Source organism: Saccopteryx leptura, chromosome X (genome assembly GCF_036850995.1).
Source record: "Saccopteryx leptura isolate mSacLep1 chromosome X, mSacLep1_pri_phased_curated, whole genome shotgun sequence".
NCBI lineage: Eukaryota > Metazoa > Chordata > Mammalia > Chiroptera > Emballonuridae > Saccopteryx > Saccopteryx leptura.
In genome coordinates, this window is record NC_089516.1 from 36,446,030 (window position 1) to 36,463,593 (window position 17,564).

The following is a 17,564-nucleotide window of genomic DNA, read 5'->3' on the forward strand; positions in this document are numbered from 1 at the left end:
ACCCATTATGATTAAAATGCTCTTCAAAGTGGGAATAGAGGGAAGATATCTCAAGATAATAAAGGCCGTATATGACAAACCCACAGCTAATATCATACTCCATGGGGAAAACGAAAAGCATTTCCCTGAAGACCAGGAACAAGACAGAGATGTCCACGTTTACCACTCTTATTCAACACAGTACTTTGTAAGGACCAAGAGAAGATCAGAAAATAAGCAGGGCACTAATGGAACAGGGAACTTAAGGGTTACAGGTAGGTCCTGCTCCTGTTCTGTTAGGAGTAACATGCCCAAGGTCGTTCAAGAAGCAGAGACAGATAGGGACTCTGGGAAGCTGAGAGAGAAGAAAAAAAAAAAAAAAAAAGAAAAAGAGACAAACATTTGCATTCTATTGGTTAAAAGACCCTTATCAGAAGTTTAGGTTTGGAATTCGCCAATGAGCTAGACCCCAACCCCTGTTGCTATGCTATGTGCAGCCCCCTTAGCAAATAGGTTACCGCCACATCTGCTTCTGTATTAGACTTCCTTGCTTAGCTTATAAAAATATTTAGCTGTGAGCGCTAGGTGCGATTCCCATCTGTAGCTCCTTGTGAGCACGGTGTCTCTGGACGCCTTGGGAATTTGCCCCTGCGCAGGTAAAACTGGCCAATAAAGTTACATCTATACTCCTGAAAGTCTCCGACGTTTGTTCTTGTACCCAGTGGATGCTACATACTTGAAGTCCTAGCCACAGAATTCAGAGAGGAAGAAGAAATAAAAGGCATCCAAATTGGAAAAGAAGAAGTAAAACTCTCATTATTTGCAGATGACATGATACTGTATATAGAGAACCTTAAAGATTCCACCAAAAATCCTACCAGAACTGATAAATAAATTCAGAAAAGTAGGATACAAAATAAATATCTAGAAATCAGTTGCAATTTTATACACCAATAATGAACCATTGAAAAGGAAAACTAAGAGAACAACCCCAATTAAAATTGTTTGAAAAAGAGTAAAATACCTAAGAATACATTTAAACAAGGATGTAAAAAACTTGTACCCAAAATATTATAAGATACTGAAGAAAGAAACAGAAGAAGATACAAATAAATGGAAGCATATACAGTGTTCATGTATAGAAAGAATTAACATCATTAAAATGTCCATACTACCCGAAGCAATCTGTAAATTCAACATAGTTTCTATCAAAATACCAGTGATATATTTCACAGAGCTAGAACAAAAATTAAAAATTTTATATGGAACCACAAAAGACGCCAAATAGCCACAACTGTGTGAAAGAAGACAATTGGAGGAATTATGCTACCTGATATCAAACTATACTATAAGACCATAGAAATCAACACAGCATGGCACCAGCATAAAAACAGACATATAAATCAATGGAACAAACAGAGAGCCCAAAAATAAACACATGCATATATGGTCAATTAATATTTGACAAAGGATGGAAAAACATGCAATGGGGAAAGGCAGTCTATTCAATAAATGGTATTGGGAAAATTAAACAGATACATGTGAAGAAATGAAACTAGACTACCTTCTTATTCCATATACAAGAATACAATAAACTTAAAATTGATTAACAACTTAAATATAAGACTCAAAACCATAACATTCTTAAAAGAAAACATAGGCAATAAAATAACTGACATTTCTCTTAACAATATTCTTTATGATAGATCTCCTTGGGCAATAGATACAAAAGAAAAAATAAACAAATGGGACTGCATCAAACTGAAAAGTTTTTGCACAGCAAAGGAAACCATCAACAAAGTGAAAAGACAAACTACTGAATGGGAGAACATATTCACCAATATTACATCTGATAAGGGTTAACATCCAAATTTATGAAGAACTCATACAATTCAACACCAAAAACCAAGCAATCCAATTAAAATATGGGTAAAAGGTCCTGAATATACACTTCTGCAAAGAGGACCTACAGTTGGTCAATAGATATGAAAAAGTGATCAATGTCACTATTCATCAGAGAAAGGCAAATTAAAACTGCAATGAGATATCACCTCACACTTGTTGGAATGGCTATCATTAATCAATAAATCAATAAGTGACAAGTGTTGGTGAAGATGTGAAGAAAATGGAACCTTCCTGCACTGTTAGCGGGAATGCATATTGGTGCAGCCACAGTGTAAAACATTATGGAGTTTCCTCAAAAATTTAAAAAGAGAACTGCCTTATTATGCAACAATTCCACCACTCCTGGTTATATATCCGAAGAAACCTAAAACACTAATTTGAGAGAATATATGCACCCCTATGTTCATTCCAGCATCATATATAATTGCCAAGTTATGGCAGCAATCCAAGTGCACATGAATAAATAAGTGGATAAAAATGTGGTGGTACATACATACAATAAAATATTACTTGGCCCTATATAGAATAAAATCTTACCATTTGTGACAATGTGGATAGACCTACAGGATATTATGCTTAGTGAAATAAGCCAGAGAAAGACAAATGACATATGATTTCACTTATATGTGGAATTTAAAGAACAAAATAATTGAAGAAAAAAAATTGAAACAGACTCATAAGCAGAGGGTGGACTGGTGGTTGCCAGAGGGGATGGGGTAGTGGAATGAGAGAAAGAGGCAAAGGAATTAAGAAGTACAAAGTGGTAGTTACAGATAGGCATGGGGATTTCAAGTACAGCATATGAAATATGGTCAATAATATTGCGATAACTATACATGGTGGCAATTGCGTACTGGAAATATCAAGGGGAAAACTATGTAAAGTGTATGACTGTGTAACCACTAAAATGTGGTCGCCTGAAACCAATACAAAATTATATTGGAAGTAACTGTAATTGAAAAATAAAATAATAAAATGGATCATATATTTTTTTCCAGAACACATATATTTGATGGTTAAACCAGGGTAGGTGTAACTTTGAAGGTAAACTGAACACTTCAATACTTATAGATAAAAAATTTAGCCTTCCAACAAATGTACAACATAAAGAATTGAAAGGTCATCCTTATATTTAGAATTTGCAATTTTGCATGTATGCTGGCAAAGTATATAAAACTAAAATATTTTCAAGAAAATTTCACTCAACATTTACCTTGACAGAGCATATTTTATGCCATAAATTAACTCAAAAACTTTTAATATATTGAAATCATAAGAAATATGTTCTTTGGCAACAAAAGCAGTACTTAGCTCTTAATTCCTATATTATTAAGAGAAGAATCTTAAGTAAGTTAGGTAACCTACTTTAAGAAACCTAAAAATAGCCTGGCCAGGCAGTGACGCAGTGGGTAGAGCATAGGCGGCCTGGGATGCTGAGGACCGAGGTTTGAAACCCTGAGGTTGCCGGTTTGGTACTGGCTCATCTGGCTTCAGCACATGCTCACCAGCTTGAGTGGAGGGTCACCAACTTGAGCATGGGATCATAGACATGACCCCCTGGTTGCTGGCTCGAGCCTAGAGGTCACTGGCTTGAAGTCCAAGGTCGCTGGCTTGGTTGGAGACCCCCCCCCCCCCATCAAGGCACATATGAGAAAGCAATCAATGAACAACTAAGGTACCACAAGGAAGAATTGATTCTTTTTATCTCTTTCCCTTCCTGTGTGTCTGTCTCTCTCGCTCACTCACTCGCTTAAACAAACAAAAACAAACCTGAAAATAAAGAGTAAAATAAAGTGAAAGCAAGTAGAAGTCAGGGAATAATAAAGGGTGGAAATCAATGGAATATTAAACAGACTATAGAGAAAAATCAATGAAATCTAAAGGTGATTCTTTGAGAAGATCAATAAATTGATAATTCTCTAACCAGACCTTTTAAGATATAAAAGAGAAACGATCTATACATTACCAATATCAGGAATGACAGAAGTAACATCACTACAGATTCCATGGCCGTTAAAAAGATAATAAAGGAATACTTTTTTTTTTCTGAAGCGAGAAGCAGGGAGGCAGAGAGACAGACTCCCGCATGCGCCTAACCAGGATCCACCCAGCATGCCCACCAGGGGGCGATGCTCTGCCCATCTGAGGCTTCGCTTTCTCTCAACCAGAGCCACTCTAGCGCCTGAGGTGGAGGCCATGAGGCCGTCCTCAATGCTTGAGCCAACTTTGCTCCAGTGGAGCCTTGGCTGCAGGAGGGGAAGAGAGAGATAGAGAGGAGGTGAGGGGGAAGGGTGGAGAAGCAGATGGGCGCTTCTCCTGTGTGCCCTGGCCGGGAATCAAACCTAGAATTTCCACACGCCTGGCCAACGCTCTAACACTGACAGAACCCGCCAGGGACAAAAGATAATAAAGGAATACTATTAAACAACTGTATGAACTTCTGTATCTGGTGCTTAATGAAGGGTAGTAGGATATCATCTCAGACACGATACAGCCCATAAAGGGTGATCAAAGCCTCCCTAATAATGGCACTGTAAAGATTCTCAAATCACCATCATAAGATCGCTTAACTTCCCAAGATCTGAATATATGCAGATCTTTCATCTGGAGCCCCTAAAATATCCCCCTTCCTCATACTATTCATTCAGTGATTGTTTATTTTGTTTTGAGTGTCTACTACACAAAGTGTGTACCTTTACCTCTCAGGAAATGCCCCGCCCTAAGCCTAATACTGACTTTGGAACTTGTTTTCAGACACACAGCCACCTTTCTCAGCTTTCTTATAGAACCCTAGCACTTCACAACTTAAAATCTCACCTCAGGCCCTGGCCGGTTGGCTCAGCGGTAGAGCGTCGGCCTGGCGTGCAGAAGTCCCGGGTTCGATTTCCGGCCAGGGCACACAGGAGAAGCGCCCATCTGCTTCTCCACCCCTCCCCCTCTCCTTCCTCTCTGTCTCTCTCTTCCCCTCCCGCAGCCAAGGCTCCATTGGAGCAAAGATGGCCCTGGCGCTGGGGATGGCTCTGTGGCCTCTGCCTCAGGCGCTCGAGTGGCTCTGGTCGCAACATGGCGACGCCCAGGATGGGCAGAGCATCGCCCCCTGGTGGGCAGAGCGTCGCCCCTGGTGGGCGTGCAGGGTGGATCCCGGTCGGGCGCATGCGGGCGTCTGTCTGACTGTCTCTCCCTGTTTCCAGCTTCAGAAAAAAAAAAATCTCACCTCATAATGTTGCATTTCTGTATCAGGCTCCTCGAAAAGGTCATCTGCTGATAGCTACCTACAGAACAAAGCCTTTCTTTCGTCACCTCCGGCGCCTTCTCGGTCTCTAGGGGGCGCTGGTCTGTTGCGTAGTCCTCTGATACCAAGGCGGAAGAGTCAGACTCCGCAGCCATCCATCTCCGTGGTTGGCGGTCTGCGGACGCCCACATGGGGTTATCGGCGTCCAAGGCTGCCCTCAGGGCGACCACGGATGAGCTCATGGAACCAGAGCCAAAACACCTAGCTGGTGAGTAGGAGGAGGTCTGGAGCAAGTGGCTCACAGGGCTAGTGTACTCTAGGGGCCTCTAATGGCAGCACCCTACTCGCCTTCCCCAACCTTCCTCTCTCTGCTCCTGGCTGCTGTAGGACCTGAGAGATTGGATCCTCACTTCTAGTTATCTTTGATTGAACTTGGAGGAGACTTACTGGACTTTTTAACTCCAAATTGTTATTTAAATAACTTAGGACCCAAAAGGTGTTAGAATTACAACCCAGGCTTCTGAGAATGATCTCAAGTACAAAGCCAACCTAAGCCCCTTATAAAGCATGATATTCGGTGAATCTTCTGAAATGAAGGAAAAGAAGTTAAAGTCTATTAAACAAATCTTCCCAACGGTATTTTTTTTTCCCTGAAGTTGGAAGCGGGGAAGCAGCGAGACAGACTCCTGCATGCGCAACCGAGATCCACCCGGCAAACCCACCAGGGGGCGATGCTCTGCCCATCCGGGGCATTAATCCGTTGCCGCCAGAGCCATTATAGCGCCTGAGGCGCAGGCCATGGAGCCGTCCTCAGCATCCTCAGCATCGGGGCCAGCTTTGCTCCAATGGAGCCTTGGCCGTGGGAGAGGAAGAGAGAGAGAGAGAGAAAGAGAGAGAGAAAGGAGAGGGGGAAGGGTGGAGAAGCAGAGGGGCACTTCTCCCGTGTGCCCTGGCCGGGAATGGAACCGCAGACATCCACATGCCGGGCAGGCGCTCTACCACTGACCTAACCGGCGAGGGCCCCCATCGGTATTCTTTTTTTTTTTTTTTTTGTATTTTTCTGAAGCTGGAAACGGGGAGAGACAGTCAGACAGACTCCCGCATGCGCCCGACCGGGATCCACCCGACACGCCCACCAGGGGGCAATGCTCTGCCCACCAGGGGGCGATGCTCTGCCCCTCCGGGGCGTCGCTCTGTTGCGACCAGAGTCACTCTAGCGCCTGGGGCAGAGGCCAAGGAGCCATCCCCAGCGCCCAAGCCATCTTTGCTCCAATAGAGCCTTGGCTGCGGGAGGGGAAGAGAGAGACAGAGAGGAAGGAGAGGGGGAGGGGTGGAGAAGCAAATGGGCGCTTCTCCTGTGTGCCCTGGCCGGGATTCGATCCTGGGACTTCTGCACACCAGGCCGACGCTCTACCACTGAACCAACCGGCCAGGGCCTCCATTGGTATTCTTAACCTCAGGTCCATGAATAGGCTTTATAGTGTCCATGGCAACATTTTTTTGTGTTCCTGTGTATGTTTTCAGGGGAAAAAGTTTTGATTCTTAAAGTTAGCTTTTGCTCAAAGACAGAATAGACTCTCAAGATCTCCTACTCCCTATTGTTTGAGTTTATTGTGAGCAAGGTCTTTATAAATAAAATGTCCTGTTGACAAGATGCGTATAGATCCTACTGCTGTTGAAACATTCATAGCCTACTCGTTTTTCTGATCACCTCTTATTTTGGTATTCTGCTTTAAAACTCCATGGACATAGCCCTGGCCGGTTGGCTCAGTGGTAGAGCGTCGGCCTGGCATGCAGGAGTCCCAGGTTCGATTCCCGGCCAAGGCACACAGGAGAAGTGCCCATCTGCTTCTCCACCCCTCCCCCTCTCCTTCCTCTCTGTCTCTCTCTTCCCTTCCCACAACCAAGGCTTCATTGCAGCAAAGTTGGCCTGGGCGCTGAGGATGGCTCTTTGGCCTCTGCCTCAGGCACTAGAATGGCTCTAGCTGCAACAGAGCAAAGCCCAGATGGGCAGAGCATCGCCCCCTGGTGGGCATGCCAGGGACAGTGCAATCCCCAGATGGGCAGAGCATCGCCCCCTGGTGGGCATGCCGGGTGGATCCCGGTCGGGCACATGCGGGAGTCTGTCTGACTGCCTCCCTGTTTCCAGCTTCAGAAAAATAAAAAAATAAAAATAAAAATAAAACTCCATGGACATATTATATATTTGCCTTTTTAAATTTTATCTTCTAATCATCGTGACAGTAATGCATGTATTAGAGCAACTAACAGTTCACTAAGTTAAGCAACTTAATTTCATACATATAGTTTGCTGAGTGTTATTCTGGGCAGGTTCCATGCTAGATTCTGGCACAATATACATTATCTAGCCCTGGATGGTGTAATGTCATATGTGCCAGAATTGGTTTTTCAAGACCTAAAGGAGGAACAATAGTCATCTATGTCAGTGTTTTTCAAACACGGGTCCATGGACCAGTGCCAGTTGGCCAGAAATTGTCTGCCTGTCTGCAAAAGATGTTGTATAAAAATTATAGAATCTATAATTATTGGGTTTATAATGATTGTTCTGTAGTCTTCATAAACATCAGGGTGGTTAACTCTTTCACTGACCAGCACAAAATTTCTTGCAGACCAGTCCAGGGACTAGTGGCTCAAAAACACTGATCTATGTGAAAGATGCATGCAACCAAAGGGGGACTATTGAGTCAGCACCATGATTTTCTGTTTTCTTCAAACACTTGTTGAATAAATGAATCTGGGTATGCAGTTAGGCTCAGCCTATTGCTCCAATCCACTGGCATATTTGTTAAGCACTGTCCTCAATACCTATCCTAGTGCTATGCATATGACGATACTGATTAATGAATAAGTTCTAGGGATGAAGTTTTACAATGATAATTTATAGTTTTGAAAGCAAAAAAGATTTTGAACTGATAAACCTCATGGAATTGCTGCATATTCTTGAATGGCAAATGAAACAATGAAAGGTAGATTTTGAGGAGCTGTATGAAATAAATGATGATTATAATCCTGAGGCAGGGAATTGGAAAGCTTTTGCAATAAACCAAATACAAATCTATGGGGAAGTGGACTCAAGAAAAAAATAGTAAGGGGTTAAAGAATGCAAACTAAATGGTCAGATACAGAGTGATACTACAAAGAAAACTCCTGACTGAACTTTAATGGGATAACATTTTCTTGAGAGAGGCAGCATGACATAATGATTAATATCTTGGTGTCCAGGGTCAAACAAATCTGATTTCAAATACAAGCCCTGCCACTTAACTGTATGCCCTTGGGTATGTTAATTGCCTTCTTGAATCCTATTCACTTAACAAGTATTTACTATAATTTGTTAGGTACCAACTACTGTGTTGAGTCTTGAGGAGACAATAGTGACCAAAATGGACACAGTCCTTATCCTCATCAAGTATACAGAACAATAGGGTAGAGAGACATTAAATATCATGTAGCATATGTTATTACAAATTGTAATACTTGTAATGAAGAAAATGTTTTGTATTATTCCTGTTGTCATTTATCTGAGATTTGATTGCATCTGTATTTAAATTAAAGTTACCAGTTTTGGTTTTGAAAATTATTTTTCAATCTGCATTTTAATGTTTGTCACTATTTCTAATTTAGATCTAATACATTACATAAATGAAACAAATATGAGTGTTAAACATCTGGCTGACATTCTTTCTAAGAAAACTGGGAGCAACAGCTGGGTAGTGGTGTTCAAAGCCCTGGTCACTGTGCATCACCTTATGGTGCATGGAAATGAGGTGAGCATGGTATATATAAATATGGTAGTCATTTCCAACTGCAAGATGTTCTTGATTTAGCAAAGGCTTACCACCTTTTACCTTCAATTGTAACAAGTAAGGGAAGTGAATAGCAGTGAGTATTAAAAAACTGATTTTTTTTTCATTTTTGCATAGGAATATATCTTTGTAATCAGTATTTGAGGTATATCAGTGGTCCCCAACCCCCGGACCATGGACCGGTACTGGTCCGTGAGCCATTTGGTACTGGTCCGCAGAGAAAGAATAAATAACTACATTATTTCCGTTTTATTTATATTTAAGTCTGAATGATGTTTTATTTTTTAAAAAAATGACCAGATTCCCTCTGTTACATCCGTCTAAGACTCACTCTTGACGCTTGTCTCGGTCACGTGATACATTTATCCGTCCCACCCTAAAGACCGATCCGTGAAAATATTTTCTGACATTAAACCGGTCCGTGGCCCAAAAAAGGTTGGGGACCACTGAGGTATACCATTTTAGCCACTGGATACTAAAGTGGACAATAGTTTGGCTGTTTATCTCAATTCTTTAGCTGATTTAGACCAAAAAGAGAAAGCCCTTAAAAATTTATTGCTACATTACTGCTTTACTTTACCAAGAGAAACTGGATACCTGAATGCATTACATCATCACTTGTCCACCTCACCTCACACTCTGTATTTTATAGAACAACTGAAATGTTCTATAACATTAAATTACACTGGTACTTTGAGACACGAACAGACCAACATAAGAATTTTTTAAGATACGAGCTGCAACTCGGTCCCTATTTTTGTTCGAGATCTGAGCGAAATTCTGAGATAGGAGTCGTGATTCGGGAAGCTGCTGCTTGTTGGTGCTTTGGCGCACGGGTCCAGTATCGGCAGTTTGATATACGAGTTGACTGACTTACGAGCTCAGTTACAGAACGAATTAAATTCGTATCTCAAGGTACCACTGTACTTATTATTTTCTACTTCAAATTGACATTTTATCTCAGTAAGCCTTGCATTTAAAAAATTAGGATTTTGTAGATGATTATAAAACATCAGTAATTACATGGTATCATATTAGTAAAAATAGAGCATTTATATAAATGGAACACAGTGGAGAACTCAGAAGTAAAATTATACTTATATGGGAACTTTGTGGCACAAAAGACATTGGAGAAAGTATGGAATTTAAAATAAAGCCTTTTGGTACAAGCAACATCCCTATGGAAAAAATAAGGGGTATCTTGGGGGGTGAATACACAATATGGAGTACAGAGATGTATTGTAGAATTGGGCACCTGAAACTTGTATAATTATGTTAACTAGTGTTACCCTAATAATATCAATTAAGAAAACAGAATGAGATCTTTATCTTACCCTATATAAAAAAATAAATTCCACATGATTGAAATATCAGTAAATGCAAAAACCTAAATTTTAAAATTGAAGAAAATGTAGGCAAATATGCTTATGACATTTTAGTAGGGAAGATATTATAAAGTTGGAATAAGAGTTTGCAAATTACAAATAATCATATTCAGAATACATTATCAATAAGAAAAGGACAGTACAATGGAATAATAAACAAAAGAAATGAACAGAGAATTTATAGAAAAGAAAACCAGAATGGCTGAGAACATGCACAGATAAGAAAAAATTTAAATGTACAGCAACATCAAGAATAGTGAAGACCTTGAGGAAGTGGTAATTGACGTATCGTTGGATGACATGCAATTATTAGTTGCTGCAGGTTATTGCTGTCAAAGGAGAGCATTGAAACATGTTTAGTAAAACTGAAAATGCCCTGTCCAGTGACCCAAAAAATCCACTATTCATAGCATATTTATAATATTTAGAAAGTAGAAATCACCTAAATTTCCATCAGTAGAGAACAGATAACTGAAATGAGATGTGTTTATACAATGAAATACTACATTGTATTAAATGGGATGTATACCAACAAGGTAGATCTCAGAAAACCATGCTAATTAGAGGAAGCAAATTGTAAAATGATAAGAGTAAAATATCATTTATATAAATTTTTAAAATACACTTAATATTTTTCCATGGAACAAATATATATGAAGCCATAAAGAAAATAGACTAAAAATAGCACATTAAAATTATGAAACAGGTACCTTCCAGATAGAATAAACTAGAAGTTAGGGGTGGGGCTAAGAGCATTTTTAACTTTATCTGTAATACTTTAATCCTCCTATTTTTTTTTTAAGAAAAAGAATTGACCTAAAGCAGATATATCAAAAAGTTAGATGTCATTTCTTGGTAGTGAGGTGGGGTACACAGATGTATAAAACTTTATTTTTCTATAAATTAAATTATTAAATAATTTACTATTAATTAAAATAATTCTGTAATTAATTAAATGTTATAAAAATAAGAAAAGGGAATGACTAGATAGAAAACCTTGGGGGGAAAGAATATGTACAAACATGAGTTTTAATGTTTAACCCTTTTTTAATTTGGGAAGTGTATAAACACAGGACAACACTGCAGGTCCTCATGTTGTGTAGCCCAAGATACAATGGTGCTCATCTTAATCAATGCTTGTGAAGTATACAGAAGTTGTAAGATAGAATTATGTTAGGCCTGACCAGGCGGTGGCGCAGTGGATAGAGCATCGGATTGGGATGTGGAGGACCCAGGTTCGAGACCCCAAGGTCACCAGCTTGAGCGCAGGCTCATCTGGTTTGAGCAAAAGTTCACCAGCTTGGACCCAAGGTCGCTGGCTTGAGCAAGGGGTTACTCGGTCTGCTGTAGACCCGCGGTCAAGGTACATATGAGAGAGCAATCAATGAACAACTAAGGTGTTGCAACGAAAAACTGATGATTGATGCTTCTCATCTTCTCCGTTCCTGTCTGTCTGTCCCTATCTATCCCTCTCTCTGACTCACTCTCTGTCTCTGTAAAAAAAAAAAAAAAAAAAAAAAAAAAGAATTATGTTAGTAATTCATTGCCTGACCTTTGGTAGCGTAGTGGATAAAGCGTAGATCTGGAACACTGAAGTCACTGGTTCGAAACCTTGGTCTTGCCTGTTCAAGGCACATGTGGGAGTTGATGCTTCCTGCTCCTCCTCTCTTTTGTCTTTTCTCTCTCTCTCTCTCTCTCTCTCTCTCTCTCTCTCTCTTTCTCTCTCCTCTCTAAAATTAATAAATAAATAAAGAATTTATTCACAATGATAAAATCATTAAAGAACTCTATTTGTGGACAGAAACTAATTTTTTGATTTGGCACATTTATTTGACAGCGTTTTATCCGACATCTTGCATCTAGAAGCTCTTTATTTACTTTACACAACTTCCTGGACAACAGTGTCACAGAAGGTAAGATGATTTTTTTTTCTTTTTTCTTTTGCATTCCTCTGAAGCTGGAAACGGGGAGAGACAGCCAGACAGACTCCCGCATGCGCCCGACCGGGATCCACCCGGCACGCCCACCAGGGGCGACGCTCCGCCCACCAGGGGGCGACGCTCTGCTCCTCCAGGGGCGTTGCTCTGTTTCGACCAGAGCCACTCTAGCGCCTGAGGCAGAGGCCAAGGAGCCATCCCCAGCGCCCGGGCCATCCCTGCTCCAATGGAGCCTTGGCTGCGGGAGGGGAAGAGAGAGACAGAGAGGAAGGAGGGGGAGGTGGAGAAGCAAATGGGCGCCCCTCCCACGTGCCCTGGCCGGAATTGAACCCGGGTCCCCCGCACGCCAGGCCGACGCTCCACTGCTGAAACAACCGGCCAGGGTCGGTAAGATGATTTTTGATGGAAATATTTCTATGCGGCAAGTAGCAGAGGCGGATTAAGGTCAGTTGAAGCCATCGCTGCAGAAGAAAATATTGAGCCTCTTAAACTTGGTGTCATTAGAAAAATGTGTAAAGTTGGGGTTTTGCGGGCCCCTTCAGAAGTCAGGGCCCAGGGCATGCATCCGGTGCTCCTGCCGTTAAATCTGCCTCTGGCAAGGAGGGAAAAGTTCTGAAAACTGGGTTTGGTTTTAAAAAAAAATGGTTCCAAATTATAAAGAGTGTGATGTGTTGTACATTTTTTGATGGTAGATAATATCTTTTTTAAAAAATTTATTCACTTTTGAGAGAGGAGAGAGAGAGAGAGAGAGAAAGAAAGAGAGAGAGAGAGAAGGGGGGAGGAGCAGGAAGCATAAACTCTGATAGGTGCTTTGACCAGGCAAGCCCAGGGTTTTGAACTGGCAACCTTGGTGTTTCAGATCAATGCTTTATCCACTGGGCCACCACAGGTCAGGCTGGTAGATAATTTCTAAATTTATTGATAATACATTTGAATGCTTATTAAGAATAATAGAATATGCTATGTGCTAATGATAGAGGAACTTGAACTCTCCAGCTGTTTATTCATTAAGGCCTTCCTTGTTCAGCTTATCAAAAAGCGTGACACGATCTTATGTCCCTTCTCTGCCTGAGTTTTTTTCTTTCCACTTCTCATCGACTAACCATCTCTGTGTTTTTCTTTTCTTTTGCTCATTTATCAGTCCTCCATCGGAATGTAAGGTCCATGAGGGCAGGGATTTTTGTCTGTTTTGTTCACTGCTGAAATTCCAGCATCTTGAACAGTGCCTGGCTCAGTAGGCACTCAACAATTGTTGAATGAATAAATTAAATAAGTGAATCAAGGTATGTTCGGAAATTGAGTAGTGAGGAGTTTAGTTTCCATTATGGCCTTTTTTTCCTCCATTTTGTCTAGAGAGCAAGGCCATTTGCTGCATGGACAGAGGGTGGAAGAAGAATACAATGAGATAGGAAGTTTTAGGAAAATGTTATGAATTTATAATTTTTTTGTGGAAATGTGAAAGAAATTGATTAAGTTTAATTATATCCTCTGTTCAGGAATGTCACCATCAAAACCACATCATCAGGTGATATCAAGGCTTTGAAGAAGTAAAAAATAATCTTTAACAGAAAGTTTGAGGAATGTTGGGCTAGATCAGGGGTCGGGAACCTATGGCTCATGAGCCAGACATTGCTCTTTTGATGGCTGCATCTGGCTCACAGACAAATCTTTAATAAAAAAAATAATAACGTTAAAAATATAAAACATTCTCATGTATTACAATCCATTCATTTCCTACCGCTCATGTTCATGGTTGTGGGTGGCTGGAGCCAATCACAGCTGTCCTCCGGGACAACACCAAATTTTTATTGCATAATGCTTAATGTACACAGGTCGTTGTATGGCTCTCACAGAATTACATTTTAAAATACGTGGCGTTCTTGGCTCTCTCAGCCAAAAAGTTTCCCAACTCCTGGGCTAGATGATTAATAAAAGGCCATTCTAGTTTTGGCTTTCAAAAATATGGATGAATTTGGAATGATAAGTCTTTGCACTTACTGAAATGTATTACAAATGGTAAATATTGGTTATATTAGAAATAATTAAAATATTTCATTTTTAGGCTGTACTATGTCAATCTTCATCAGACGATATAGCAAGTACCTGAATGAAAAGTCACTCGCATATAGATACATTGCATCTGACATCACCAAAGCCAAGAGAGGGTCAGTAACATTAGTTTGTAAGCAAGAAATACTGAAATATATATGTGCTGTGATATGTAGTTTATCAAAACACAGTTGTATGAGGATGCTGATGTCATAATGCTTCTCAAAGTCTTAATTTTTTATGGTAATGAATTTCTCTGATCTTTTATAGGATACGTGGTGTGATGAGAACTATGAATACTAGAGAGCTGCTAGATACACTTCTAGTTATTCAAACTCAGTTTGACGCTCTTCTTAATTTTAATGTAAGAGCTTTATAGAACCTTTTTTAAAAGTATTGGTAAATGGCATTGTTTAACTATAGGTGGGGGAAGAAATTTTTTTGAACTCTTTTGGTTATTGATTACTCTTTTACTTATTTTCCAGGCAAATCCTGGCGAACTAACCAATGGTATAATACATGCTGCTTTCATGCTGCTTTTTAAGGATTCACTTCACCTCTTTGCAGCCTATAATGAGGGAATGCTTAATCTGCTAAGTAAGCTAAAGTATAAACATTGCATACTAAAAAAACTAGTAAAAATAATTTATTTGTAAAAATCTTTTATGTCTATATTTAGACTCATTTTTGTTTTAGATTCAAAGTAGAAGATACTTGCAGTTAAATAATGAGACATTATATTGCTTTTTTGGTTAAAATTTGCTTAATTAGCCACAGAAATTTTCAGTTTTTATATAAATGCTAACTGATATTTTTGGGAAATTTATCAGGGAATCACCATGGGTTACCATACTTAATCATTGCTCATTAAGGCACACTCCACCAATGTAAAAAATACAATTATGTCTTTACTAAGAAAATATAAACTATAACATAAGTAATTGTTATTGATTTTCTATAAGCATATATTTCTTAAGCTTTTTAGAAATTGTCTGTCATTGTTTTGACCTAGAGAATGATTCATTTCATAAGAATGGTTCTCCAGACTTCATTGATGAGAATTTGATATTTTTCTTATACTGAAAAAGTACCTAGTACATTTGTAGAGTTATAAAAGAGTAGGAAATCAGCTCCTTACCTCAGAGAGCTTCTGAGTTTTCAAAAAGATTACAGACTACAAGTTGTAGAAATTGAAACTAAACTATGCAAACAATCTCTGTATGCTATTAAATTCTAGGTATATTTCCAGCACCAGTGTTTGACATACAGTACTTACCCATAAAAATCTATGAAATATATAAATTGAGCAGTGTTGTTGCTTTTTATTTTTTTGTTGTTGCTGCTTTTTAAAACAGAAAATAACTGTATTAAAACTATAATTATTTTAAATACATTAAATTCATTTCCAGAATTAACTTAAAATAGAATAATCAGAATGGAATGAAACTTGAAAATTGCTATTATTGGCTCCTTCATGGTTATTTTTTTGTTTGTTTTTAGACAGGTTTTTTGATATGAGGAAGAACCAGTGCAAGGAAATTTTGGATATTTACATCGAGTTTCTTGGAAGAACAAAAAAACTGGCACAGTTCCTAAAAGTTGCAGAGGTATACAACTCCAAGACTTTTATGTTTTCTGTATTTGTTTAGTATCCAGTATAACTATCCCCCCACCACTATCACCACTAAAAAGACACACGAAATTGGTAGTAGTTTTAACTATTTTGTAAATAGTAAAACTAAAATTAAGTACCTCAATTGTACTATTCAATGCACTTGTACACAAAAGCAGTCTTACAAGTATCTCTGCAGCCATGAGAATAACTGATCACAAGCTTACTCCTCTCAGCAGAAACAACTCCAACACTGGGCCAGAATATAGATGATGTAAATCTTTTCAGGCAGAACAGGGTGGTGATAAATGAGAAAAGGAAACCCATGAAGTGAGTCCCACATCTGCCCTGATACTCATAGGAACCCAAGACAAATACAAAGAGAAGCCCACCTGGGCAAGCAATAGTAGAATCTCTGAAAACCAAAAAGAAAAAAAAAGACATTTTACCCATAGGAGAACAATATGAATAATACTGACTCTGACTACTTGAAAAATTAGAACACATTTGTACAACATCCAGACAGCAAAGACTTAATATCTTACAATTTTATCCTTGGGACAAGTATAAGTTTGTGCTTAAGTGTACAAGGCATACTTTAGTCTGCTGTTTCTCTTGATCTAGATAAATACCAGCCTAGCAAGGCATTCATGCTCTTTGGATATTCTCGCTTTTGTGGCTACATTAATCTCACAGTTACTTTTCTTTGTTGTCATGCTCTGCTCTAATGTGTACTCCCCACCACCTTTATGTGAATTCAGAAAATTGGAATTGACCAGAAGAGCATTCCATATGTTACTCAGGTCAGTGTATTTCTCCTATGTATTTAAATGATTTTTCTATCTTTATGTTTGTGTGATTATTTTATTAATTGTAATCTGAGACCTCATCCTTTGCCATATACCTATATGTATATTTTCATTTCTCCATGAAGTAACGTATACATACATACAATACATACCAGTGATTTTCAACACGTTTCATCTCATGTAACACATAAACTAATTACTATAATTCGCAACACACCAAAAAAATTTTTTTTGCCACTCTGGTATAATTTTGGTTTATTCACACCAGAAGCTATTGTGTTGGCTGTTGTATTTTTTTTTCATTTGACAATCTAAGGTAAAAGAGGTCAGTGCCTTTGATTAAATAGTCAAGTATTACATGTTTTAAAAATTCTTATAGCACACCAGTTGAAAATCACTGGTATATACACATAATCTTATGTCTTCTCAAAAGGTGTGTGAGCTGGCTGTTGGTCTTAGAAAGAGGCTGTTCCCAGCTGAGTGCTAAATGGTGACTCATAGTATAACAATTAGACCATGCTTTTTAAGTGGAAATAGCATAGTATGTATAACAATAAACTTAGGTTTGAGGATGCCTTGTTTACGTTTCATGTGTGTAATCTCAAACAACTCATTTTCATTCTCTGTGTCTCATTTCTGCAATTGCAAAATGGGTGTAATACCACCTGTTCCTTAGAAGCTGGTCAGCAGGAATTCCTCATGGTAGTGAGTGAGGTAGAGGTGGCAATACAGCACGTGTGGATAAAACGAGGGTTCTGGCTACCTGCTCATGAAGCTTGCTTGTGCCTCCTGGACCTGTCTGTGCTCCATCCCAACTCTCCCATAAGGC

At 39.3% G+C, this 17,564-nt stretch overlaps 1 protein-coding gene across 1 annotated transcript; it reads left to right on the top strand.

The window, feature by feature from the left end:
• Positions 1-5,305: 5,305 nt before the first annotated feature.
• On the top strand, positions 5,306-17,222 carry LOC136386302 (phosphatidylinositol-binding clathrin assembly protein-like). Its single transcript, XM_066357788.1, has 9 exons — positions 5,306-5,384; positions 8,762-8,904; positions 12,166-12,241; positions 14,328-14,430; positions 14,585-14,678; positions 14,800-14,911; positions 15,815-15,921; positions 16,688-16,729; positions 17,169-17,222. Exons 1-9 carry the CDS (start codon positions 5,306-5,308, stop codon positions 17,220-17,222), a joined length of 810 nt encoding a protein of 269 aa, XP_066213885.1.
• The last annotated feature ends 342 nt before the right edge of the window (positions 17,223-17,564 follow it).

Excerpts from the sequence above, each read along its gene's own strand:
- LOC136386302 (XM_066357788.1), top strand. The coding sequence starts at position 5,306 with ATGGGGTTATCGGCGTCCAAGGCTGCCCTCAGGGCGACCACGGATGAG. Across the intron at positions 14,912-15,814 it reads GGGAATGCTTAATCTGCTAA|ACAGGTTTTTTGATATGAGG; the intron begins GTAAGCTAAAGT and ends GTTTGTTTTTAG. Across the intron at positions 15,922-16,687 it reads AGTTCCTAAAAGTTGCAGAG|AAAATTGGAATTGACCAGAA; the intron begins GTATACAACTCC and ends ATGTGAATTCAG.